At 52.7% G+C, this 13,492-nt stretch overlaps 6 protein-coding genes across 6 annotated transcripts; 4 read left to right on the plus strand and 2 right to left on the minus strand.

Moving 5' to 3' along the window:
- Window positions 1–472: 472 nt before the first annotated feature.
- PHYSODRAFT_255975 (hypothetical protein) lies at window positions 473–1,080 on the plus strand (the record flags this gene model as incomplete). Its single annotated transcript, XM_009538005.1, has 2 exons — window positions 473–568; window positions 613–1,080. The coding sequence occupies 2 exons, from the start codon at window positions 473–475 to the stop codon at window positions 1,078–1,080; spliced, it is 564 nt and encodes a 187-aa protein (XP_009536300.1).
- A 520-nt stretch (window positions 1,081–1,600) lies between these two features.
- On the minus strand, window positions 1,601–4,046 carry PHYSODRAFT_306185 (hypothetical protein; the record flags this gene model as incomplete). Its single annotated transcript, XM_009538006.1, has 5 exons — window positions 1,601–2,443; window positions 2,504–2,684; window positions 3,000–3,109; window positions 3,404–3,826; window positions 3,888–4,046. The coding sequence occupies 5 exons, from the start codon at window positions 4,044–4,046 to the stop codon at window positions 1,601–1,603; spliced, it is 1,716 nt and encodes a 571-aa protein (XP_009536301.1).
- A 482-nt stretch (window positions 4,047–4,528) lies between these two features.
- On the plus strand, window positions 4,529–4,929 carry PHYSODRAFT_525988 (hypothetical protein; the record flags this gene model as incomplete). The annotated part of the gene is given in 2 exon segments (XM_009538007.1): window positions 4,529–4,665; window positions 4,677–4,929. Coding segments are annotated over 2 exon segments (390 nt in total), but the record flags the coding sequence as incomplete, so codon positions are not given.
- Window positions 4,930–5,897: 968 nt separating this feature from the next.
- PHYSODRAFT_527014 (hypothetical protein) lies at window positions 5,898–6,626 on the plus strand (the record flags this gene model as incomplete). Its single annotated transcript, XM_009538008.1, has 1 exon — window positions 5,898–6,626. A coding segment is annotated over one exon (729 nt), but the record flags the coding sequence as incomplete, so codon positions are not given.
- A 2,501-nt stretch (window positions 6,627–9,127) lies between these two features.
- Window positions 9,128–9,634, minus strand: PHYSODRAFT_526645 (hypothetical protein; the record flags this gene model as incomplete). Its single annotated transcript, XM_009538009.1, has 3 exons — window positions 9,128–9,268; window positions 9,346–9,427; window positions 9,498–9,634. Coding segments are annotated over 3 exons (360 nt in total), but the record flags the coding sequence as incomplete, so codon positions are not given.
- A 259-nt stretch (window positions 9,635–9,893) lies between these two features.
- Window positions 9,894–13,015, plus strand: PHYSODRAFT_339979 (hypothetical protein; the record flags this gene model as incomplete). The annotated part of the gene is made up of 6 exons (XM_009538010.1): window positions 9,894–10,033; window positions 10,092–10,173; window positions 10,249–10,731; window positions 10,801–10,872; window positions 11,470–12,087; window positions 12,185–13,015. The coding sequence occupies 6 exons, from the start codon at window positions 9,894–9,896 to the stop codon at window positions 13,013–13,015; spliced, it is 2,226 nt and encodes a 741-aa protein (XP_009536305.1).
- Between the last annotated feature and the right edge of the window lie 477 nt (window positions 13,016–13,492).

Genomic DNA, 13,492 nt, shown 5'->3' on the forward strand with positions numbered 1-13,492 from the left:
GACACTGCAGCTTGAAATGAGCATCCAAGTCCGCATCTTCGGTTTGTGAACTACGTTTTCAAGCTTGAGCCAGTTGTTGTGGAGGCGTGCCGTCGTGGGGTTCACCGCCATCGAGGAGGATGCAGTCGCTTGGGGTCGAGCAAGTTTTACAAATTAGAGTAGAAGCCCGACGGTAGCTGCATCAACACGCCTTCAGCTAGCGATGGGGTCGTTGGCATCCCTGGCGTTTCCCTGACTCTCAGCGTGGTCGCACGCGAAGCCTTTCCTCGAAGGTTCCACCTCTGGATTCATTGGCGCAGCAGCAGCGTCATAGTCAAACCAGCAGCTAGCTACTCTTGCTGGCAGAAGCTCGATCCTACGGTCTAGTCAACCAGAAGAAATCGTCATTGGCAGCAGAGCCCTGCTTCTTCCAAGCCATTCCTCAATCTGCCGTAGCACAGCAACACCCGTAAGTCACACCCCACGCCGAAGAATGCCGGTCACTTGGTCCGTCGCTCTCGTCTCGGTTGTCACCACAGCCACGCTCGCCGTAACCCCCGCCGACGCGCACGGATACCTCTCGAGCCCGGTCGCCAAATTCGCCAACCCGGACACCTCAACGAGCCCCGTAAGACCATCACGGCAGCTGTGAACAGCGCCTTCGGAGGCCATGAGTGGAACCGCGGCCCGGAGTTCAGCACGGCCACCTTCACCTCGGCTTTCCCGAACACTGGCTACTCGTCGCTCAGGGACATGCTCGACCAGCAGGTCGCAGACTGCGCCAACACGCGCATTGATGTTTCGCCCGTAGACGTGGCTGGACTCACAGTCGTGACCTGGGAGAACGGGAATGGGATCACGTCGCACCGTGGTCCGTGCGAGGTCTGGGTCGATGACATCGTGGTGAACCACCAGGACGACTGCGTAGCCACGTACGGCGCTGGGACGCAGATCAAGGTGCCCGCCAACTTCTCCAAGTGCTTGGGGGACTGCACACTGCGCTTCTACTGGCTGGCGCTACACGAGCCGAAATGGCAAATCTACAAGCAGTGCGTACCCATCGTGAACAACTCTGGAGCTCGTGCTCTCCGCACGGCCTAGGACTCTCCGTCGTCCGATTCGTGTCTGCATTAGTGGGTTTCTTCACGCGCCTGTGGTGGGATGGAGGTGCTATCCAACCATGACGAGGCGTGAGCAGAAGCATTAAGTTTTACTAAGTGAGGGGCAGTGGGTCTTCACAGTGTCTGTTCCGGTGTACAATATTGGAATCATACATGCGCCAGCAATGAAGCAGCAGTAGAACCTGATCGACAAACGCTATTGCGTGATGTCAACGCAGGCATTAAGACACGTCGGATACAATTATCCTTACGACCGGCCGGCTTGACGACAAGGAGATGTAGTTTGCAGATACATACTAGTGCATTATACTTGCATGTTAGGATGTAGGGAATAGTCATGTTCGTCTGGGGCGCCTACCGCGGGCTGATATCCTACAGATCTAGCGATACGACCACCGTAGGCGGAGATGCAGCAGTGCGCGTCTCCGGGAGTAGGTAGCCGACTAAACCGCAGCAAATTCAAATTCAAATGCATTAGTGGGTTTCAATTAATCATTTCTTCAAACGATGAACCCAATGAATGAGCGCATGCTCATTCCTTGCGATGGAAAACAATAAGTGCTGCTATGATAAAATGCTTCAGTCTGCCACCCATAATTGATTTCCTCCTCTCCTTGAGCCATCCAACTCACTTCGTAAAGCCTGCGAGCATACACTTGACGGAGAACTGGCGGAGCCGCGAACTCGAAGATTCTGGATAAAATGTACTCGTCGAGATGGCTCAGCTCACATCGAGGAGCGGCAACTTTTGCCATATCCGTACTGAGCTCCGGCGCTTGGTATGGCGCCAATATGACGCTTAGAAGTGCAAGTTTACTGTCTCTTGCCTGCGACGGGCGGCTGATTGGCTCGAGGTGATGTTCTCGCAAATTGCCAATATAGCCGTGATAAGGAGGAGGCCAGTGCACATCGAGGAATTCGAGGCTCCGGTTCACTTGCAGCATTCTCAAAAGCGCCTCGACATCCGTCTCGATGCGGGGATTGTAAACTTTGGGGTCGTCCACGTGCTCACGAGTGCATAGCCAGTAGAAACGGACGCGCAAATGGCGCAAGCACTTGGCGAGGGGGTTGTCGTTATCACTGAGAGCCTGTGTCAGGGCTTCGATATCTCTCCAATCGTAGTCAAACTGATCAGCACTCCCGTCGTAGTTGCTAAAGTTGAATCGAAACATTGTGAAGCCGACACAGAACGTCAGCTCCTGGAGATTTGGACAGTGTCGAAGAATATCCTTGATCCCGCCTTTGTGGTAGTCAAGACCCAAAAATGTCAGCGACGATCCGATCGTGGCGAGAATCATTGGCAATCCCTCCCAGAGATCCCTATCATCCTCACAAAAGTCAATCTGTAGCGACGTGACTCCACCACTTTAATCTCCAACACCATCTTCGCTCGTAGCTTGAACCTCTAGATCGTCACGCTGGACTTGGCATTGCCCAAGGCCAGGAATGATCGCGTCGACCCACTCGCTAGTACCATCATCGCTGAAGGTACGAACGAATGGAATATCGGACTCCAATGTGATCGGATCCCAGTCCAGGTTAGGCTCACCTCGATCATCAAACTTCCACAGGATCGGGGCTCCACTCTTCAGCGTCGCATCACAAGGCTTGATCACCCCACGAGGTCTGTCCAAAAGCTCCTCCGGGTGGTCAGAGTTGACGACGGCCATAAACCCCTCCATATCATCAACACTCATGCTTCCGATCCGCATTAACGCTAGAGACTTCAACGCAGAGTACGCCCGTGCTCGCTTAGAGAAGAAGGCGTAGGCGATCCACTTCCACCAGCGCCGCGTCTTGACGGGGTTAGCTGCCCCGAACTTCGGCTTCATTTTCAACTTGATCGACAGCTTGGCCGTCGTCTGGTTCATGACCATCGCCGAGCAAAACGCCACAAACCTTGAGCTCGTACAATTACGACAATCGACGTGGACAGCACTGAGCTGGAGTCGTGGAATATCTCCACCGATAGAATCCTTGTCGAAAGTGTCGAAGACGCAAGTGATGGGCTAGGCGAACAGTTTCTTCGCCGTTGGCTTGTCGTCGCGTTCAAGATGATGATCCATCCACAACTGCAGACAAAACTGCGAGAACCGAACGTTATTCGCTATCATCGAATCAAGCAGCTCCACCATCTCCGGGCTCTTAATGTAGAAATTAGCTTCCATCGGCTCCAGCTCGAACGTGCATCTCAGCGATCCTGGCGGTACCGGGAGTTTCTCGCGCTCTCGCCACTGTTCTCGAATCGTCTGCTCCGCTCGCCAAATATCTTTCAGAAGTGTGATCGATCTGTCCCAACTCACTCGTACAGGGGCTTTAATGTCCACGCCTGGAGTATCAGCCGTCAAGTTGGGATCCAGAGCCGCAATTCTCGATAACGCGTCGAGATATTCCTCGCTGGGGTTGTCGTGCAGGTTCGGCCCGCAGAACCGGACCAGGTCCGAGCTAAACGGCCCATTTCCCATGGTTTTGATGGCTTTCACGCGAGTTCTCAGCAGGAATCGAGGCATAATGACATCGCCATACCTCGCGTCTTCCTTTTGCCCAAACGTTGATATCTCTCGCCTAAGGTTCACATTGTAGAGGCCACCGTGGGTCTCCAGTAAATACCTCCACACCTTGTAGTCCGCATGGGCGACTACTGATAGCAGTGCCAGGGCCTCTTGCACGTGCTGGAACTCTCTCTGGAACTTGACTTCATCTTCTGGGGTCAACTCGTAGTCTTCCTCGTCAAGGCGTCCGCGTTCAGGTAGGATAACACATAGGTAGCGATCTCGCGTGGCTCACGTTACGCCTTCTTCGTCCGGTAACAAGTAGCTGATCCCTCCCTTGAGCGCCTTGCACCACGGCAATAGGAATTCCCAACGCTCTTCCATCATTACAGCAAAGTCGATTGTGCGGTGATCTTCTGGGCAAGATGCATGGTATAGCGTGAATGCTGGTCATTTTTAACCCATGGGAAAACTGGATTCTCTTATGCATATTATCGTTTTTTAGGTTGTAGAAGGGCATGGTATCACATAACTCGAAGGCGTCCCCGTTAGGAACGATAAACGTAGATGGATCATGGTGATGCGAGGCAGGCTGTACGAGTGCTTTGAAGAAAATGTACCCATTTAACCCCTCTAACCACGTATTCTGTATCCTACAGAATAAGCATTATTACAGGACAAAATATCTTGCAAACTTGGCTTCAAGTTCAAAAGTCGCATATTTCTTTTTTTATGACCAACACTTTACACATCTTCCATTCAGATTGGTGATGGGTAGATAGACGGGGATTATGCGGCGAGAATAGAAAGACCCATATAAATCCCTTAAAGGCTTGAAAATTCGTACGAAAGCCAATATCTGCCGCGTGTCCGCCATCCACTGTTCCCCTCATTTCGGAAACGATGAACGGCCCCGGAGAAAAGACGTTCAAGTAGCTGTGGCGTGAGCTATGCAAGGAAGGCTGGAAGGCACGTAAGCCTACCGGCGTGGCGAAGGATCACCGCTATGTGAAACCAGGGATCAAGGGTCGTCTCGACGGAGCAAAACGTGGAATCGATTTCTTTGAGGGTGGGTAACCATAAGTTTTGTATATAATTACGTGTATGCTAAGGATAGATGTATTTCTCCAGGTGAGGAGGCTCTCATGGCGTTTGCACGACGATCTGGTCGGCTTGATCTCCCCGCTACCGCTGTGCCCAGCGCTCGAAAGTCGACCCGGGTCCCGGCTGGGAAGCAAGCGTCGTACGCCACTATTAGTCAGCCAGCACCATCGCCAGCTGCCCGGACGCCTAAACCAGCCGCTGGAAGTACAAGCACGGACACGGATGCAGCCTAGATTGCTGCTGCGACTCCACGAGCCACCCCTGCTGTTCCAACTGCGCATGTCTCGCTGGCCCCGGCATGTACACCAATGGCGACTCCATCGACGGTGGATGGCCCCAATACGGATGCTACAGAACAGGGTGATGGAGTGGGTGGTGCTATTCCGGATGCTACTGATCAAGCCGACATGGGGCATCCTTTGGCCGCTAATGCCAACCAACCGGATGCAGTGCGTCGTTCAGTTTCTCCTGCGGATACTGAGCAAGTTGATGGTGCTACTGAGGACTCTACAGGCCAAGCTGGTAGGGCGGAAGCTACTACTCTGGATGTGACCGATCACACGGCGTCAGCACAAGGCATTACTCCGGATGCTACTGAGCAAGGTGGTGCGACCCACGACGCTATTCCGGATGCTACTGAGCAAGGTGGTGCGACCCACGACGCTATTCCGGATGCTACAGAGCAAGGTGGTGCGACCCACGACGCTATTCCGGATGCTACAGAGCAAGGTGGTGCGACCCACGACGCTATTCCGGATCCTACTGAAGACAGATTGAGGCTGTTCGACGATGAAGAAGCCAGGAGTGAGACCGACAATCCCCCCAACCAGTGCAAAGACTTCATCGATCTGGACGTGTTTGACAGCGACAACTTCATGGAAGGGCTGCGCAAGGAACGACTGTTTGGACCGACTGCTGAAGATGACGGGAACGTTGTAGCGACGGCTGATTTGAGCGACTGCGAGTCCGATGCGGATGATGAGGATGTTATGACCGACAACGCCATAGCTCCAGAAGGTGTAGAAGACGTAGACGACGTGGAAATGAATGAAGGTGATGTCGACACTGGGACGTTTGATTTGACTGATGACGATCTTCGGACCATTGTGGAAAGTGGTTGGTAACCTACGATGAGGAGCACAGCGGTAAGCCGGATGGTACAGAATGTGTGGATGTACAGTTGTGTTAATTCTGTATTATCCATCTTTATGATGATTCAGGAAATCTCCAAGTCGACGCCGCAACGGACTATTACGACGGGAAATATGGCCCCACCCGTTCTGTTATCGCCTACGCGGATTCCCCGTTGGGCATGTTCTTCTACTATCTGCCCAAGGAACTCTGGGTTCGTATAGCTGAAGAGACAAAGCTCTACCGACTGCAGAATATCCCGGCAATGACAATCTCTCGCCGAGAGAAGTCGCTAGCCCGACAGGCAAAGGATCCGCGCGTGAGTGTGCCTAACGTGGAGGATATTGAAGCAGACTTGAACAAGTTCAAGCCCATTCAAGCGCATGAGATCGTGCGCGTCGTAGCGCTGCTCTTTGCTAGGGCTGTGGCGCCAATTCAGGATGGCCTAACTCACCACTGGTGTACTGATGAGGATGGGGCTATTCCGCGCGGAACCTTCTCACGCTTCATGAAACGCCGCCGCTTCGAAGACATTATGAAGTTCCTGCACTTCAACAACAATGAGGACACCGGGGCCCACGCTGACAAGGCATGGAAACTTGGACCGGTGCTGCAAGCAGTCGAGAAAACGTTTCGTCGTGGATATCGACTGGGGAAGGTCATCTCGTTCGACGAAGGAATGATGCCGAATCGCAGCAAGTTCAACCCCATGCGCATTTTCATGCCGGACAAGCCCAGCAAGTACGGCACGAAGTTCTACATGACGTGCTGTCCTGAAACCGCATACTGTTGTAGGTGAGTTTTCTTGTTCTGTATTCCACTACATGTAATCCGGACCCTACAGAATAAACTAATCTGTATCTATGGTATTCTGTACGCATACAGAGTTGAGATTTACTGCGGTGCAGACAATACAAAGAAGAAAAAGAAGAAGGCGCCCACAGAAACATTGGGGCTGAGACCAAAGGCTGTCGTGAGGAACATCACGAAAGCGCTGATCAACCAGCCAATGAAGCGCTTGATTGTGACGGATAGTTTCTACTCCACAGTGTCGCTGAGCTTGAAGCTGCTCCGCATGGGCTTGTATCACGTTGGTACCACGAGAATCGATCGCTTGGGCTGGTGCCCGATCCATTTCACGCAAAGCAAACGCCCGCAGCGGATGCCAAGAGGTTCCTACCGTATTGCACAAGTTCACGACTATCCTGAACTGGTTGCACTAAGCTGGATGGACTCTAAGCCGGTGAACATGATCGCCATGGGGTGCAGCACCCACGTGACTAGCGTGCTGAGAACGGAGAAAGCTGGAACGCGCAGCACGGTGCCTTGTCCGCAGCTGGTCGTGGACTACGGCCTTGGCATGGGAGATGTCGATGTCCACGACCAGCTACGACTTCAGCGTTACAGCATCCAGCGGTGCATATCCCTGCGCAAGTACTACAAGCAGTTATTTCTGAGCCTCGTCGACATGGCTGTCGTCAATGGATACATCGTGCATTGCTGGGTGCTCAAGAAAAAAGGAGAAAAGCCACCTACCCATGCTGAGTACTTGCGCCGCTTGCACACGCAGCTTTTGGCGCTGCGGACGATCAACTTCGAGACCCACCCCAACGCAGAGGACCTAGTGTCTGTACCAATCCCACGTCAAGACCACACGTTAGCGAACACGGACAGCTTCTACTCCACCGCGAAGCAGTACAAACACCGACAGTACCTGTGCAAAGTGTGCTCTACTTTTGCTGACTCAAAGACGAAGTCGTTCGAGACCAGCTACTTCTGTCCGCAGTGCAGCGATGCATTCGGAGGCCGCGTACCGCTTTGTCGTCAAGTATGACGAGGGGAGAGCGGGAACACACTGACCTGCGCTCAGATCTGGCACGATACGTGGGGTGATGGCAAGAGCATTCCAGCGAGCCTGAGAAAGAAGATTAGATTCCGTAAGCGTAAGCGAGAACAGGAGGAAGAGGCGTAAGAGTGAGGTAACAATGTTAGTCGTGAGCTTTACGTATCTTGTAACTGGGTTGCATGATGGACGTCAAGGAGAAATTGCCCAGTACCTCCTCACTAATCCGTTAGTTAGGAACTGGGCGATTTCTTTCTCCGCGCTCTCTCGCCGTGAGAGCTGCCACGTGCTCTTCTTATCAAGAATTGGTGGTCTGCGCCAAAGGTGACAAATTTAGCAACATTGGAGGGTATTTATCGCTAACAGGTATTGTGCGTGTTCTACGCTCGCCATAGCCAATAGAAGATCGCTATTCTGGCACATGTTGGATACATTGAGGATGTTATGTCCCACTTCGTAGCTGTTTTGTCCACCAATGCGCACCGGTCTTGACCTCAGGATGCGAAAGGGCTTCCAACAGCAAATCTTTGACAGGTTTTGAAGTCTACTTTAATCAAGTTTAATGCTTATTCTGTAGGATACAGAATAAGAGTTGGGGTTAGAAGGGTTAAAGTGGGCCACCTTCTGGTGTTCAAGAAAAGTTCCAGCGCGAAGTTCAAGGTTTCCAAGTTCAAGATTGAAACTTCTAGTCCACCAGAAACTCATCTCGACCACTCAACAGCACAGGTGAGTGATTCATCAAGTTCAAGGAGCTAGAATCCAGTCGCTCCTTGAAGTATTCTGTCTTGGCGTACATTTCGCCAAACAAATTAACGGTTGTAAGGAGAAACGCGCGGTTGAAAAGCAAAAAGGTGTATTCTGAAAGGGAAAAATAGAACTTCGTGTGTTTGCCTGCGCAAAATTGCGGCCAATCCAAGCTTGACTGCTGCTAACACACGGTGAATCCCCGTAAATCAAGCTCCAATGCGCACCGCCGTCAAATACGAAGCATACTTCGAGATGGCTGCAGTTTCCGAGCAGACGACGGAAATGAGCTCATCTTTCTCGATCTGGACAATGCACATCAGCGAAGTACTGGTGTTATGGCTTACGTAGCACCCACGGTGGCTATCATAGACTGCCCCCGCTGCAGCGCTCTGAACTTGAATTCCGTTTTTCTGCAGCGAGATTGACCCGGCATTCGATTGAGCTGGAAGGTGGTTCACAAGTACCCCAACTGCGTACAAACCTGGCTTGAGAGCCAAGATCGACGTTTTGTCCGCGGTCAACGCGAAGTAATCCGAGTTCAGCAGTTTCCACTGCAGCTTGGACGATACCCACACTTGACTTTCTGCGTACAAAAAGAGTCGAGTACTATCGCCACCAGCACGAAGCTTCTCCAGTTGCTCTTGCTGGTCTTTCAGCTTCGACTCAAGGATATCGATTCGCTCCACAGCAACTGGCTCGAGCTTGAAGATGTACTTCACGTCTCGAGCAGACTGCAGCAACCGTAGTTTGATACTCATATCAAGCTGCAATTTTCCACCTTTCAGGGTACTCAGCTTACGCTGCGATTCTTCAGTTTTATCCATTGAGCAATCCAAAGACTGCTGGAAGCACTGTTAATACGCGGCAGTAGAAAAGAGATTCGGTTAATTAAGGTAATCATATCGATACCTTTTACCAAGTCACTTACCGAAACATAGTCTGCCGCCGTTGCATCGACAAAAACATTCGCGGCGGTCACGTAGTCTTCCTTCTTCAAAAAGCCGGATTGCCTAGAGATAGCAGACATTAGTGGCTCGTTCGTTATAAAATATTGCTAAGTAGATAAAGCGGATAGCTCACCATTGCTTTTTGCTGGAGCGGTCCTCCAGCCAAATGTTCACCTTTTCGTCTTGAAGAGAGATTTGATACCGAAAGCTATCATCGGGACGCGATCCAAACATCGTTACTCCTTCGACTTCGAAATTTGTTGCGGGCATTGGGTTGGGGACGCTTGGTTGGAACGGAGCTTGGCACTGGTAGAGGATTTTGAGTTGTGCGCAGATATCGGGGCCTGTTTCTCAAACGAGGCAAATTCCAAGAAAAGACGAATACCCAAAGAGAAGTCCTTGGGGCAAATTCTACGAAAAACCGACAACAAGATACCAGACTGAAAGGTCGGGGCGCGCAGGTAGTCGACGGGAAAGGCGTCCTTTACCTCAGTTTGGCATTTACCCTGTTGTTGGCAACACTATCGCTATGGATACCGAAGAAGACAAGAAAACCGAAGGAGTGGCCATGTTTCACTCCTCCACAGCAACTAGCTACTGCTACATCATATTTGTTCAGCGCGAGAAACTGAAGATTTGGCTGGAAGATCGTTCTAGCAAGAAGCAATGGTATGAATTGTATGCCTGGAGGTGTCCTGCTAATTCGATTAACAGTTATACTCTTTAGGCAAACTACGTACATGCGCAAGGACGAATACGTGACATCAGCGAATGTTTTCGCGGACGCCACCTCAGCAGACTACGCGTCGGTAAGCTCAGTGCAAGCAGCAAGTCTGAAACAACAGTTATACGTTTAGCTACTTACAGTGTGCTACATTGCCCAGTTGTTCGAACAATCTCTAATCAGCCCTCTGGATGGAGCAGACGACGTCCAGCGCAAGCTGACTAGCCTACAAGACGATACGCTTCGACTGGAGTTTTGCGCGACTATTCGGCTTCTCAACTCATCTCGCTGCATTCGGTACGCATTTGATCTCAGCCCAGTCGCCGTTGATCGAATCCAGATTCTCGAGGCAAAGATGCGAGACCATCAAGAAGCGCTCGACCAAGTTTGCGCTCGTGTCGATACCACGCGAGCGCATTTGTACGCCGAGAGTGAAGCTTGGCTGAGTAAGTCGAAGCTGGTATGGAAGACGAAGAGCGATAAGAAATTTGGCTTCGCCGAGAAGAAAAACGGGATCAAGATCCACCTTCCGGGCCTGTACACACTCGCCGTAGTTGTGAACCACGTGCCACGAGCTGGAGGTACGGGCTCAATCTCGATATATGTGGACGGGGTGAAGATCCAAGCTGCAGCTATCGGTGCCGTGAACACGCGCCAGGGTGTCGCCAGCCAACCAGCGAGTACCTCACTGACATGTATTGCACGTTTGAAGGAGGAAGCACAAGTTGCCGTCGTCTGCACGAATACTGCGCTAGCGACGGACTTGGTCTCGTACTTTACAGCAGTGCGGATCGCGAAATGACTTTAGATCACTGGAGCCAAGGTATATCATAGTCTAGTCACAACGTTAACAGACTTGCATGCGTTTTGTGCTGGGAAGGGAAATTGCACACTTGGTCTCTAAGTTGAAGTCATTGCTGAGTGCCCCGATCATCAGTGAGCCAGGCCGCATTGTTGAACCGGGTAGAGACGGTCCAACTGAGCCGGACGATCGTTTCTGAAGTTGAAGTGCGTTGATGCGTGGTTGCAGGTCTCGAGGCAACCGGAGAGGTCCTTTCCAACAAGTACAGTAACCACCTAATTCCTGTGGGCAATGGCTTTCGCGCTCATGTAGACATGGACGCTCCTCTCCATCACCACAGTATGGCATGGCGAGAATGATAACGGCTCAGACGGCACTGGCGTTGCACATGAGCGGCGGGAGGTTCCGAGGGGGATTTGAGGCAGCCATCGACCATGTCGTCTTGCCTTCACAGAGCATGGGCCGGGCGTCAGGTCAGCCATTGCGTTGTCCTCGCCTTCGCGATCCTACAATCCCGACGGTCTCCGCTCACGTGCCACACCAGTCGCTCACTTTCGAATTTGCTCGCGACGCCGGAAGCCCCCAAACCAGTTCAAGTCGATCGACCTGATGGCGCCCCACGAGTCCCCACGCAACGGATACGCCGTCGTCCAGACGCCGCCGACGAACTTCCACGACGAAGGACCACTGCTCAATATTGAGGAGGGGTCGCTGCGTCCGACATGGATCCTGTACACGTCCGTGGCCATCTCCATGCTCGAGGCCTTCCACTACGGATGGTCCAATTCCCAAGTCAACCTCAGCACCTTCAACAACACGGAAACCTGCAACGCCCGACCCGTCGAGGAAGGCACGTGCCTCATGTTCCCGGGCCACACCAAGACGACGTGGACGCTGCTCGTGAACGCGTGGATCGTGGGCGGCATGTTCGGCAGCCTGCTGTCCGGCTTCCCGTCCAACAAGTGGGGGCGCCGCACCACGCTGCGCTTCAACGCGATTATCATCATGGTGCTGGGCTCCGTCATCCAGGTGGTGGCCAACAACCCGACGTGGTTCTCGGTGGGCCGCTTCGTGTCGGGCGTGGCGAACGGCGTGGCCATGGCCGTGGTCAACACGTTCCTGAACGCGATCTCGACGCCGCACAACCGCCACGCGCTGGGCGACGCTGGGCATCTTCGGCGTGGCGACGACGTTCTGGTACTGGAACACGACGTCGGGTTTCCGCTGGATCGCTGGCATGCCGATCGTGTTCGCTGCTGGCTTCGTGGTGATGTCCTTCTTCTTCATGGTCGAGAGCCCCGTGTGGCTTGTCGCTAATGGCGAGGACGAAGAGGCTGAGAAGGAGCTAGCTCGTCTGTATGGCAAGGAGAATGTGAACGTTTTGATGGGCTGGATCCAGTCCAACGACCGCAGGAGCAAGCTGCCGTCTATGCTGAGCGGCGTCTCCGACAAGGTCCACGCGGAGACGAACTGGACCATCTTGACCAACAAGAAGTTCCGCAAACCGCTGGTCATTGCGCTGGGTCTCACGTGCATCAACCAGCTCGTGGGTATCAACGCTGTGTTCTTCTACTCGTCCTCTATCCTGAAAGATGCTGGTATTTCGGACTCTCGCGCTGGTCTGATGATCATCGACATCCTCAACGTCATCCCTGTCTCCATTGCCGCAGCGCTGACCAAGGTCATGCGCAAGCGCACGATGCTCATGTCCGGCATCTTCGTGATGGTGCTGTGCTGTATTGGCATGACCTTCTCGCTGGTCTACAGTGTCGGCTGGCTGTCGATCGTCTTCCTCGGCGTCTTCGTGGTGGGCTACGACTTGAGTATCGGTCCTCTGCTGTGGCCTATCGTCGCCGAACTGTTCGCAGACTCGGCTCGTGGTGCTGCTGTGGGCATTTGCATCACCATGAAGTGGATCTGCTCGCTCATTGTGGGCATCGGCTTCCCTTACGTGGAGGACGCGATCACCAACTACAGCTTTACGCCGTTCCTGGGCACGACGATCCTCTCCATCATCTTCATCTATTTCATGGTGCCGGAGACATCGGACATGACCATCGCTGAGATCCAGGACGGCTTCCGCAGTGACCGCAGTGTGCAGTCGTCGAGCAAGAGTCAAGTGTAAGAAAGGAAAGCTGATGAGAGGTCGGGAAGGACCGTGCAGTACATGTACATATGATGTTGTTGAATGAAATGGAACGAATCGATTGCTCATGACGTGACATGTCTGTCTCCTTCATGCAACAAATGCTGCGTTGTCTTGCGCCCACATATCACGACTCGCCCTTTCAGATTCCAGGCTAGAGATTCCCGACAACCTGCAGCGGTACTCACCAAGTGTTATTACAGTAGCTATGCCGGGCAAAGGTACTCACCGATGGGTAATAAACGCTTCGGGGGTACTCACAGGTGACGGCGTGTACGGCCTACAGTGTGTCGGTCTAGACTATCGAAAACACACTCGACAAACCGCCTAAAGCGCCCCAAAGGACTGTCTATCAAGCCGGCTGCGGCTATACTTAATCCAGTCCAGCACCGTGTGATCGAGCCTCGAATTAATCGCCCTGGACTCGAACCACCGCAAAGGAGACCGGTGCTGCTC

This window comes from Phytophthora sojae, assembly GCF_000149755.1.
Source record: "Phytophthora sojae unplaced genomic scaffold PHYSOscaffold_11, whole genome shotgun sequence".
NCBI lineage: Eukaryota > Oomycota > Peronosporomycetes > Peronosporales > Peronosporaceae > Phytophthora > Phytophthora sojae.